The sequence below is a fragment of the Canis lupus genome, chromosome 24, assembly GCF_048164855.1.
Source record: "Canis lupus baileyi chromosome 24, mCanLup2.hap1, whole genome shotgun sequence".
Lineage (NCBI taxonomy): Eukaryota > Metazoa > Chordata > Mammalia > Carnivora > Canidae > Canis > Canis lupus.
In genome coordinates, this window is record NC_132861.1 from 9,548,612 (window position 1) to 9,562,087 (window position 13,476).

Below are 13,476 nucleotides of genomic sequence, written 5' to 3' on the forward strand. Positions count from 1 at the left end.
TCCCATTCTGTAGGTTGTCTTTTCGTTTTGTTGACTGTATCCTTTGCTGTGCAAAAGCTTCTTATCTTGATGAAGTCCCAATGGTTCATTTTTGCTTTTGTTTCTTTTGCCTTTGTGGATGTATCTTGCAAGAAGTTACTGTGGCCAAGTTCAAAAAGGGTGTTGCCTGTGTTCTCCTCTAGGAGTTTGATGGAATCTTGTCTCACATTTAGATCTTTCATCCATTTTGAGTTTATCTTTGTGTCTGGTGCAAGAGAGTGGTCTAGTTTCATTCTTCTGCATGTGGATGTCCAATTTTCCCAGCACCATTTATTGAAGAGACTTTCTTCCAGTGGATAGTCTTTCCTCCTTTATCGAATATTAGTTGCCCATAAAGTTCAGGGTCCACTTCTGGGTTCTCTCTTCTGTTCCATTGATCTATGTGTCTGTTTTTGTGCCAGTACCACACTGTCTTGATGACCACAGCTTTGTAGTACAACCTGAAATCTGGCATTGTGATGCCCCCAGATATGGTTTTCTTTTTTAAAATTCCCCTGGCTATTCGGGGTCTTTTCTGATTCCACACAAATCTTAAAATAATTTGTTCTAACTCTCTGAAGAAAGTCCATGGTATTTTGATAGGGACTGCATTAAACGTGTATATTGCCCTGGGTAACATTGACATTTTCACAATATTAATTCTGCCAATCCATGAGCATGGAATATTTTTCCATCTCTTTGTGTCTTCCTCAATTTCTTTCAGAAGTGTTCTGTAGTTTTTAGGGTATAGATCCTTTACATCTTTGGTTAGGTTTATTCCTAGGTATCTTATGCTTTTGGGTGCAATTGTAAATGGAATTGACTCCTTAATTTCTCTTTCTTCAGTCTCATTGTTAGTGTATAGAAATGCCATTGATTTCTGGGCATTGATTTTGTATCCTGCCACACTGCCAAATTGCTGTATGAGTTCTAGCAATCTTGGGGTGGAGGCTTTTGGGTTTTCTACGTAGAGTATCATGTCATCGGCAAAGAAGGAGAGTTTGACTTCTTCTTTGCCAATTTGAATGCCTTTAATGTCTTTTTGTTGCCTGATTGCTGAGGCTAGGACTTCCAATACTATGTTGAATAGCAGTGGTGAGAGTGGACATCCCTGTCTTGTTCCTGATCTTAGGGGAAAGGCTCCCAGTGCTTCCCCATTGAGAATGATATTTGCTGTGGGCTTTTCGTAGATGGCTTTTAAGATGTTGAGGAAAGTTCCCTCTATCCCTACACTCTGAAGAGTTTTGATCAGGAATGGATGCTGTATTTTGTCAAATGCTTTCTCTGCATCTAATGAGAGGATCATACGGTTCTTGGTTTTTCTCTTGCTGATATGATGAATCACATTGAGTGTTGAACCAGCCTTGTGTCCCAGGGATAAATCCTACTTGGTCATGGTGAATAATTTTCTTAATGTACTGTTGGATCCTATTGGCTAGTATCTTGTTGAGAATTTTTGCATCCATGTTCATCAGGGATATTGGTCTGTAATTCTCCTTTTTGGTGGGGTCTTTGTCTGGCTTTGGAATTAAGGTGATGCTGGCCTCATAGAACGAATTTGGAAGTACTCCATCTCTTTCTATCTTTCCAAACAGCTTTAGGAGAATAGGTATGGTTTCTTCTTTAAACGTTTGATAGAATTCCCCTGGGAAGCCATCTGGCCCTGGACTTTTGTGTCTTGGGAGGTTTTTGATGACTGCTTCAATTTCCTCCCTGGTTATTGGCCTGTTCAGGTTTTCTATTTCTTCCCATTCCAGTTTTGGTAGTTTGTGGCTTTCCAGGAATGCGTCCATTTCTTCTAGATTGCCTAATTTATTGGGGTATAGCTGTTCATAATACGTTTTTAAAATCGTTTGTATTTCCTTGGTGTTGGTAGTGATCTCTCCTTTCTCATTCATGATTTTATTAATTTGAGTCTTCTCTCTCTTCTTTTTAATAAGGCTGCTAATGGTTTATCTATCTTATTAATTCTTTCAAAGACCAACTCCTGGTTCTGTTGATCTGTTCCACAGTTCTTCTGGTCTCGATTTCATTGAGTTCTGCTCGAATCTTTATTAATTCTCTTCTTCTGCTGGGTGTAGGATCTATTTGCTGTTTTTTCTCTAGCTGCTTTATGTGTAAGGTTAGCTTTTGTATTTGAGTTCTTTCCAGTTTTTGAATGGATGCTTGTATTGCGATGTATTTCCCCCTTAGGACTGCTTTTGCTGCATCCCAAAGATTTTGAACAGTTGTATCCTCATTCTCATTAGTTTCCATGAATCTTTTTAATTCTTCCCTAATTTCCTGGTTGACCCTTTCATCTTTTAGCAGGATGGTCCTTAACCTCCACGTGTTTGAGGTCCTTCCAAACTTCTTGTTGTGATTTAGTTCTAATTTCAAGGCATTATGGTCTGAGAATATGCAGCGGACGATCCCAATCTTTTGGTATCAGTTCAGACCCGATTTGTGACCCAGTATGTGGTCTATTCCACACAGACTGATATTATATAAAGTGACTAATATGATTTTCTTAACCATTATATTGTCTGGTCTTCCTTGAAAAGTAGGCAAATCATTTATATGCATTTAATATAACAAGTGTCTCTCAAAAGTAAAAAAGAATGATAGGTTTTATTTTTATTTTTTTAAAAAGATTTTATTTATTTATATATTCATTCATTCATTCATCCATTCATTCATTCATGAGAGACACAGAGAGAGAGGGACAGACATAGGCAGAGGGAGAAGCAGGCACCCAGTGGGGAGCCCAATGCGGGACTCGATTCCAGGGGACCATGACCTGAGCTGAAGGCAGATGCTCAACCACTGTGCCCCCAGGCATCCCGAATAGGTTTTAAGTATACTTTTTTTCTTCCAGTGTTTGAGAATAGTCCTGTGATTTGCATTACATTCTCATAAAATGGTCCATGGCACACAGTTTGCACAGGGATTGCAAATGGCTCTATGAGGGGAACAGCACCGAGGGCCAGGCAGCTAGTTCATAAGAGATGGGGCTAGAATTCGGATTTCCTCAGTTGGAGGCTCCTTTTCCCAGTCAGTGCTGTGTCTCCTATCTGTAACATGCTCCAGACAAACATTTGTAGCTAGAAGAGCCTCAGCACAGAAAGCAGGCAGTTTGGATCTGAGCAGGAAGTACCAGCCAGAATGGCAGTAGGAGATGGCCCTCTCTGGAAAGCTGCCCTGCAGAGGCAAAGTGCCCTTGGTCCCCTTCCTCCCTCTGCCCCTGCTACTATTGCCTTGTTCCCTCCCTGCTATGTAATGTCGTGGGAGCAGTAACAAACCTTAACTGATCAATAACATGAAAAAGGTGACTTCGGTGGAAGCCGAGCTCAGCTGCTGGCTGGCTGGGGCACATTTCCCCAATGATATGAAACACTAATCTGCACTTGAGTGAATATATATGAGCCTCTAACATTTCACCTGCTCATGAATTACACTAGTAGATTCATTTTGAGATTGGAAAGACAGCTTCCCAGAACAACTCTTTGCTAATTCTTACTCGATTTGGGAAATTATTTAGTTTGCTATTTAGTTTTTTTGTTGGTAACAAAGACGCAAAGACGCTGAAATATAGACAAAATAAAAATACCCCTGAAACCAGACCCTGAGATTTTTTTTCCTTTTGCTACAACAGACTCCCAGACAACTTGAATTTTCTAAATTATTTAAAAGCTTCAGAAGCTAAATTCTAATACTGTGATTATTCATTTATTCCAAAGCCCAATGGCATGTTGTTGTTTTAACTGTAACACCAGTGGATGTTTAAAAGAGAAAAACCCCATAATGATATATCATTATTTCCATCCCTATTGTGCATAAGTAAAACAATGACATCACAGGAAGAGGTATGCATACACAGGGCAAAATTACACTGCATAGGAATGTATATTAAATATGGTGGTGCAGGAGAGAATGATGTATACATATTTTAAGGATATCTGGGCATATTTATAAAAAATCAAGAAATTTTAAACAAGGAAAAGAACTATTTGCAGAAACTAGAGCAACAAAATCATTCATTGTTTCTGAACTAAAGGACGTTAAAAAGCATAGGGTGGAGAGAAATAATGTATGGGTTTGATCTAGATGGTGGATATCATACCTATAATTCACAGCAGACTTCTTTAAAGCTAAAAGAGATCAAAGGTAAAAAAAGATATGGTACCAACATAAACATGATACATGACAGAACTTACTGATGGATTTTTGCTTAATCCTACTTCTTGGCCACACAGAGAAAGGACGTGCACCAACTTCTCTTTTGTCCTCTTCTGGAAAAGAGACACACAAACACATTTTAATCACGGGGTCCTGTGATCAAATCTGCTCCAATACTGTAAGCCATTAGCCACATAGGACTATGGTCCCTGGAATGTGGCCAGTGAGAACTGAGATGTAAAATACACAGAGACTTGGTATGAAAAAGGAATGCAAAATATCTCATTAATAATTGCAAGATATTGGCTGCACATGGAAATAATATGAAATATATTAGTTAAATAAAATGTTATTAAAATGATTTTTACCTGTTTCTTTTTAATTTTTTTAAAGTGACCATTAGAAAGTTTAAAATGAGGCACACTTTGTGTTTCTACTGGACAGTGTTGATCTAAGCTTTCCCAGGGAAGGGGGTGAAAATCAGCCCCTGGGTTCTTCAGCAGATACTCATGACTTCCCTTGATAATCTTTTCTTGTCTGTTACAACTTTCAGCATTAGAAATGCTTTCCTCATACCTACATTAAATCTACTATGTTCTAACACAAATCTATTTTCCTCAGACTGTCCATGGACACCATGAATGGAGTGTGTGCCTAGGAGACAGCAGTCAGAAGGGCTACTGGAAAGCAAAGCATTTGCACATCTTAGACTAAGCGCAGGCCTCCCAAATGTCCATTCATGGAGCAGCAGGTAGATCTGACTACTTTCTACCCTCTTTTTAATTCCTGACTCCTTAGCACATTTGCTAATCTCTTCCCTCCTTCCTTCCCTCTCCATCAATGTAAGAATTTAGACAATTTTACTAGTTGAAAAAGCAGTGTGGCTTGAGGAAGCAACTGTAAAGGCAGATTCTGTATTCTTGTGCAGCCCTATCATGTAGAACTGGTTGGGAGAACTAAGAATGCATTGTTTGGAGAAAAGAGAACTCATTTGGATGAGTGGCAGAGAGGGTGGGGTTTCTTTATCCATTTGAAGGGCTGCCATGTGTAAGAGAGGTCTCATTTCATCTAAGTCTTAAGAGAACTAGGACCAACAGGCCGAGGCAGCAAATGTCAGACTTCAACTCAATGTAATGAGCTGTTCCAAGATAAACTAGGTTCCCTTGGAATGCCATAAGATCCTCATCACTGAAGTGTTGATGCCCAGAAGATGGGCAATGTCAGGCTGGTGCTGGAGGAAACCCTTATCACGTGGGCATTTGGGCTCATAGGTCCCCCTGAACTCCTTTCCAATCCTGGAAGTCTAGAATTCTATACCTGAGAATACTGAGGCCTTTTCCAGCTTACAGGAACAAGAACATTGGAATTGGAGCCTGATGAAGTAGAGGATGTGCTCCTGGTAACGGCCATGGCCCTGGGCTTCCCATCCCGTCCAGAAGAGTTCTGTAGCTCATCGTATCGCCTCCCGATGATTGGTGTCTTGACAAAAAAAGGAATACAAAAGTTCATGTTCTATCTGTTTGATAGTTCTGTGTACTATGGGAGCACTCTACCCAGCAGCAGCCAAGCCCTGCTTATTTGATTAAAACTTAGACAAGTTCAGTGTCATAAGTAGACTCATTTTCCTGATGTTCAAACACATTCTAAATCATTTTACATCTTCAACATTTTCCTACCCTCGTTAGCAGCTGAAAACAAATCCAATTGCTTGTTCTTAAACATACTCTAGAAACCACTGATAAAGATGAGAAGCAAAACATTCAGGAAAGCAAATAGTTTTCAGATATTTGAGCTTAAAAGAATTCCTTATTGTTATAACCAGAGACCAGAGTTCCTTCCTTCTTCTCAACCTTTAAATCTTAGTTATTTAAAAACTCATTTAAATTGGTTCTATCTTTTCAGTTTTTATTTATTTATTTATTTATTTATTTATTTATTTATTCATTTATTTATTTATTTATAGATTTTATTTATTTATTCATGAGAGACAGAGAGAGAGAGAGAGAGGGAGAGAGAGAGAGGCAGAGATACAGGCAGAGAGAGAAGCAGGCTCCATGCAGGAAGCCCCACGTGGGACTCAATCCTGTGTCTCCAGGATCACACCCGTGGCCCGAAGGCGACGCTAAACTGCTGGGCCACCGGGGCTGCCCCTTTTCAGTTATTTAAATGAGTAAATTCATGGCCAGGTACTTGGGCAACACTTTAGAAGTTTATTTCCCGAGAATTCCTTTCTCATGCTGGTGTGTGGTGGCTGGGTAGTCAGCCTTGCTGCAGAACCCTGTTTGTGGGCCTGCCCCTCTATCCCCAGGTGGCAGACACCAGTTGGAAATTCTTCATCTGGTTCTCCAGCTTTTTATTCTGGAGCAGCTCTGTTCCTGGGGTGTGCAGCCGACTGGCTGCTTCTTTTCTGTGCCCCTTTCGAACAGAACTGACTTCAGTCAAGGAGTAAAAGTAGCTTTTCCCTTCAGCAATGTAAAAAAATGTTAAAAATTTAAAAAATAATTGATTGGATACCTTAATATCATACACATACTAAATACAGATGCAGGAATCATGAGGGCAGCAAAAGAGTATCTCAACCTTGGTACTGAAGGGGCAATGAGACCGTTGTGTGAAGAAACCCAACCTGGCTACAACCTACTTAATAGAGCAAATAAGTTTCACATAACCAGATCTGGTTTATTCTTTCAGTGAATTTATTCATTCAGCAGTTCTGAAGAATATTTGTTAAGTACCGTTCTTGTACCAGACCATGGTTACAAAATGGACAGAAAGTAGTTTCTGCTTTGGCGAGGTTATGGGGCATGGGGTACACGAGACAGGAAAGTAAAGTATTTGCACATCTTAGACTAAGTACAGGCCTCCCAAATGTCCATTCAAGCAGGAGCGGGTAGGCCTGGCTACTTTCTGCCCCCTCTTCTCTCCCTGACTCTTTAGTTTGGTTCACTGGTTCCTTCCCTCCTCCCTCCCTTCTCCCTCGAGGCAAGACCTTAGATAATTGTACTGGTTTAAAAAGCAGCATGGTTTGGGGAAGCAACTGTAAAGGCAGATTCTGTATTCCTGTCAATCTCAGTCATTTGCTGGTCCGGCTGGGAGTTTGGACAGCAAAGTTGTGGATATAAAGATAGGACATGACACCTGTCGGGTAAAGAAGGAGTGAAGGTCATGCTTTAAACATGCTTAAGATCATTCTGTTTTTAAAGTTATCTTTTAAAAAAATCCTTTAAAAAATAACGGGTGCTCACTTCTGTTTTTAGAGGCTGTCAGCTGAGAGCCCTAATGAATATGACACTTGATGTGTTCTTAAAAAACAACCTAATTTAGGCCTTAGAAAACTTAGTTTGAAATAAACATAAAATAAGTGTCTGTTTCCCAGGCAACTAGTTGTGATCTTTGCTATTAATTCTCCCTGCTAAGGTTGACAGAAACAGATAACATACCTCTGAAATATCGAAGTGAAAGTCTAGGGTTTTTCCAGGTAATTCCTTAGAGGCACTGGTCCACACTCGATGTATTTCTATCTTTGAGAGGTCACTGTGCTGATAGGAAGGCAAAACAAGACTGGCAGATCGCGACACTACCAGCTTCAGGATATTCAAAGCTTCTCTCCAGTGAACACTCTGAAGAGAATAAAACATTCAATGATCAGAAACAATTTCATTAAAAAAACAAAAAACAAAAAAGAAAAAACGAGTCTACTGCTAGCAACTGAACCTTTTTTAAAAAACATTTAAATTCAATTAATTATCATACAGTGTTTTATTCGTTTCAGAGGTAGAGTTCAGTGATTCATCAGTTGTATGTAAGACCCAGCTCCTGAAACTTCTCACGACCAGTCAGAATTCCCTGATGGAAAACAGTGCCTCAAATTCTATCTTACGTAAAAGGCCAATGACACAAAAATACAATTTATATGTAAGAGGGGATACATTTAGGAAATAAGCAAATAAAAAAATAGCAAATTCTGTCCATATTCAAATAAACAGAAGTTTAAAACGACAAGGAACCATTTTTGCCAATAAGGTACCTCCTCCATTTGAACAAAAACAATCCCCAATGCATTTATGCTATTGACCACTCACTCTTTCTCAAAACTCTCCCTGATTCCAGCTTCCAGTCTTCCTTAGTTTTTCTCCTACTTTTCTGGCTTCTGCTGCTTCCTTTGCTCCCTGGGCGCCTCTTCTCTTCTCACTTCATACCTTCCTCATGATCTAACCCAGGACTCTGGGAGGCATGGTTAGCTCCCATCTTTTCATCTTCTGTATTCCTGCTGGCACTGGATCAGCTGAATCCTCTCTGGCCTCTGCCTGGACTATTTCAATGTCCTCTTAACTGGTCTCCTGGCTTGCGGCCTCTACTGAAGTCCAGCATACCCACCCCAACTACAGTGATCTTTCTAGAACTCTTCAGACCATGCCCCTTCCCTGCCTAAATTTCTTCAAGGGCTCCCTCTGGTGGGCAGGGTGGAGTCCACACTCTTTAAGCACAGCCTACAGGAGTAATATCCCCCACCCCAAGCTGCCCCTGGAGATCTTCACACTAGGCAAGCTCTCTTTGCCATTGTGTCTTTACTTATGCTATTCCCTGTCCTGGAATGCCCTTCCTCTCCTTATTGGTTTATCACAGGCCTACTTTTCCTAAAAGACTCACTTTGTTTTGGAATCTTTGTCTCCCTGACAAACCCCAGGCCAACTGGGCTTCTCCCACAAAAATACTGAGCATAGATAAGTTAACTTGATAAAAGTTATTATTATTATTTACCCAGCCTTTGGAATAAGAGCACATGAAATAAACCATATTTCCTTCACTGTTAAATTCCGTACAAGGGAGGTCATGATTTGAATGTGGAATTAGCCATCATTCAAGATAAGATATCGAATAACAGAGATAGCCCACAGGCCTGAGTGAGAATAGGCAGCCTAGTAAAACAATTTTTTTCTTTTGATCAAGGGCACATGATTTGTAGAAAAATGTGAACCAAACCCCTGGCTCCCAGGACTTCCGTGAAGTGAGAAAGTGTTACTGAATGCTTACTACCTGCATAAATGATTTTTGGAGAAATGAAACTCGAAAAATAGAAACTAAAAAAGGGGGGATCCCTGGGTGGCGCAGCGGTTTGGCGCCTGCCTTTGGCCCAGGGCGCGATCCTGGAGACCCGGGATCGAATCCCACGTCAGGCTCCCGGTGCATGGAGCCTGCTTCTCCCTCTGCCTATGTCTCTGCCTCTCTCTCTCTGTCTCTCTGTGACTATCATAAATAAATAAAAATTAAAAAAAAAATTAAAAAAAAAAAAAAAGAAACTAAAAAAGGCTTGGAATCATATTTAGCAGTAAATAATTTCTGCAAGCAATGTGATGTTGAAGTGACAACAGGGAAAAAATATCTAATTTACACTGTATGGCTTTGTGGATGATTTTAACCAGATAGAATCTAGCATCTGCCCTTGAAGTCTGCAACTCACAGAGTACACCCCTGCATTTGTTTTTTTGTAGTATTTTCAACACATTTTTGCAAGTTGTTTAACCTGACTTCTCTCAACTCCAAAGTGATCATTTTAACCCCTGAATTAACACTTTGCATGTGGAAACACCTGGCCTATAACCTAGCACACCTAAGTTCCTTCTCTCTTCTCCTTCTTTGAAATAGGATACTACAGATTCAACACTGCTGCCCTTCCCAGCCAGGTGTTTGCTTTTAATACCCAGTCTGTAGGCCCCAAGAGGCAGAAACACATTTCTGAGGGCTCAGAAATGCACCAGAGCTTGTCCTGTCTTTCTTCTTACTGTACCACTTGGGGTGTGGTCAACCACCACAAATGACTGCTCTCAGTGGGTTAAGGATGCCAATAAATTAATGTGCAGCCTGGCACCCTGATAACTTTGCAGCCAAGTACAAGCTACAAATCTCCAGTCTTTCTAGAATGACTCTCTGGAAACATCCTTGTTCATAAGTGAAGTCATCCAGATACTCACTTGCACATATTTTTCAATGGTCTTCAGAACTTCCACATTAAACTGCTTTACAGGGACGACTGACAAGTCCATGTAGCTGAGGAGACTGTAGATCACCTGGAGGAGGGGCTGCTGCATACTGGGGAGACCCTTCTCCAGCAGCTGTGGGAGGCAAGGTACAGTGTCAGTTGGTGTGTGACACCCGCCTTTTCATACAGAAGGACCAGTGTCTCCCAACACCTTTATGATTGCATTTTTCCTTAGAAAGGAATGGAAAATCCTAACCACTAAAGAAATGAAGATATCATTAAAGGTAATGTAGGGTACCTGGATGGCTCAATTGGTTAAGCATCTGCCTCCGGCTTGGGTCATGATCCCCAGGGTCCTGGGATTGAGCACTCAGCAGGGAGCCTGTCTCTCCCTCTCCCTCTGCCCCTCCCCTTGTCCCCTACTCATGCTCGCTTGTACTCTCTCTCCAATAAATAAATAAAATCTCAAAAAATTAAAAAAAAACAAAACAAATGCAATGTAAGCACACCTGAATATATAGATACAATATTCATAAATGGAATACATACAAAATAAATCTCAAAAGGAAAGCACCAAATACCACTAATTATTGAAAATTACAAATTAAGACAAAAGGCACAAGTTATTAGTTATCAAACTGGCAAGGTTTCCCAAGTGATAACAGTCAGTATTGGTGGGGAGTAACTTGGATAATTTGGCAATTGACATCAAGAGTATTAAAAACAGTTTATGTCTTTTGAAATAGTGATTATACTTCTAGGAACTTTTCCAAACCTAGAGATAGACACTAAGATTTATATGTAAGATTTCACCAAAGCATTATTTTTAATAGTAAGACACCCACAAAAAAAACTAAACAAGAAAGCTCTATAAGCAGTATAAATGTTGAACACTAGGGAAATGGATAAAAAATTATGCTAAATTGTCTGATGAAATACCACATAATCAAGAGGATGACATTTTTAAAGACAGTAAAGGATATCAGATAATACTAAATAGTGAAGGAGGAAGGATATACAATTTCTGTATAATAGATGATGTCAAAGTCTAAGTGAATGGGTGGGTGTTACATGGAAATAACAATGGAAAGAAATTGAACAAAATGCTAGCAGTGTTTCTCTCTAGATAACTATTTTGGGTGATTTTTCTTATCTCCCCCTCCTGTTTTTTCCCCCCACTTCTCTGTACCTACGAAATTTTCTTTTATGGACATATACTATGGTATCAACAGTATTTTCAAAGAAGAAAGCAAACTAATGAGAAAATTTATGTGACACACATCATGATCAAAGGTTACTGTTCCAAACAAAGAAGTATAGAGATAATTCAAATAAATGTTCAAATTCCACATCAAAAGAGGCCAAAGGAAACAACTGAGCAGTTAACACACAAGGAAATGAACAATTATGCAAATCTATTGTGTGGGAAAATGAACACTATTCTTAGAAATGAAATACATAAAGGGAATAATTTTAAAGTTTTAAACAATAAAAATATAAAACTGAAAAGAGGCATAAAAAGGATAATAAAATATAGTGAGGATGTGGGAAACCAGGTTTATACACTGTTGGCAGTATTGTAAATAGGGGAAATCTCTGTCAAGACCAATTTCCCAAATGTGTAGAGAACCATAAAACACATTCATGTACCCATGCCCTCAACCTGGATAAGTTACTTTTGAAAACGCCACCAGAAGAAATAACCTGGATATTATCTGATAAGAAGTCTACATAAAAGGTCCCTTTGTGATAGAAAAAAAAATTATGAATATAAGCAACAGGGGAGATGTTTAAGCACACTGGGTTACAATAACCTGTTAGAATCACAGTTGTTGAAAGTGACACTATATGAGCTATGCCAACATATGAAAATACACGCACAGAATTAATGTCACATGAACAGAGCAGGTTCACAGGCAATACTGATCATAGCTACCTAAGATTATACGTATGTGCCTGGCCAACACCTGAAAGAATACATGAGTACCTGAAGTAGGAGTTAATATGTACTATGCTTGGTGGGAAGTTAGGTTCATAATAAGATTTTCAGTGACAGTTTGTGACAAAGCCTGAAGAGGACAAATTAGGTAATCCATTCTCATTTATTTATTTTCATTGTGGTAAGATGTATATAACATAAATTTGCCATTCTGACCACTGCTAAGTGTACAGTTCAGTGGCATGAAGTGTATTCGGACTGTTGTGTAACCATCACCACTATTTATTTTCAGGATTTGTTCATCATTCAAAACGAAGACTGTTAACTGTAAAATGTGAAGTTCCCATTACTCCCTGTCCCCAACCCCTAGGGATCACTATTCCACTTTCTATCTCTACAGATTTGCCTATTCTAGGTACCCCGTACAAATGGAATCCTATTATATTTGTCCTTTTGCATCTGGCTTCTTCCACTTGGCATAATGTTTTCAAGGTTCATCCAGGTTGTGGTGTGTGTCGGTGCTTCCTTCCTTTTTTGTCTGGATAACATGTATGTGTGTATCTGCCACATACCATTTGTAGTTTTGAAACTTTTGTCTAGTGATCCGAACAAGTCTTATCTTCTTGCTAGCTTACGTTTCACTTTTAAAATTGTCATCATCTGCCTTTGTAAGCAAGGGCACTGGTGTCAGTTATCTGGTATTTCTTACGAGCTGAGGTATGTGTGTGGTTTCTTAGTAATTCTTGTGGGGACAGATGGGACCAAGGTGATTATCCAAAGCCACAGGGTGGCATATAAGAGGGGCTCCTTAAAGTGCCAAAGATGGGGTGTGGAAAAACCCTTGGCTGTTGACAGTCTGAATGCAGCTTATGTATTGCTGACCCAGATTGCAAATCAAAATCCTGCAAGATCAACTATCAATGTTGATAAATGGGGCAAGGACCCTCTCTACCAGGTACAAGGGTGCAGTCTTGTGGAGCCTTGCAGAGAATGACTGATACTCTAACCTGTCCGCACCCTGTACTCATGACATAACTATAAGAAAAGTGAGAATGTACTGTCCTCATCACTTCTGAAAAGGCCCTAGCGAGAGGTATGCATGCATGTCTCCCAAGGAAAAGCAATGGTGAACACGCTAAACCAAGGTGGCTGTTTGAGACCATTTCTCTCATAGATTTCATGACCTTGTGTATTAAGGTAGTGAGTGGCCCGAGGTGTTACACAGAATACATTTCATCACTTGTCCAATATGCTGTGTATTTCCAGCATCAATGGACACAGGGCCTTGGAATGAATGTACTAGAAACACACTTGTATAAGGATGAAAATCCCTTTCCATTTTTAAAAACAAACTTAAAGATGAAGATAAAAGGTTTACTTC

General features: G+C 39.7%; 2 protein-coding genes across 9 annotated transcripts in view; one reads left to right on the plus strand and one right to left on the minus strand.

Moving 5' to 3' along the window:
* Positions 1-4,921, plus strand: part of ZAR1L (zygote arrest 1 like) — an 89,474-nt gene extending 84,553 nt beyond the window's left edge. The window contains exon 4 of the mRNA XM_072795545.1: positions 4,798-4,921. Coding sequence (XP_072651646.1) covers positions 4,798-4,890 — 93 coding nt within the window. The 3' untranslated portion in view covers positions 4,891-4,921. The remainder of the gene's footprint in view (positions 1-4,797) is intronic.
* Positions 1-13,476, minus strand: part of FRY (FRY microtubule binding protein) — a 429,394-nt gene that overhangs the window by 48,642 nt on the left and 367,276 nt on the right. For all 8 annotated transcript variants that reach the window (XM_072795524.1, XM_072795520.1, XM_072795518.1 and 5 more), the window contains 4 exons: positions 10,149-10,289; positions 7,617-7,796; positions 5,494-5,655; positions 4,215-4,289 (listed from right to left, as the gene is read on the minus strand). In XM_072795524.1, the coding sequence (XP_072651625.1) occupies positions 4,215-4,289; positions 5,494-5,655; positions 7,617-7,796; positions 10,149-10,289 (558 nt within the window). The remainder of the gene's footprint in view (positions 1-4,214; positions 4,290-5,493; positions 5,656-7,616; positions 7,797-10,148; positions 10,290-13,476) is intronic.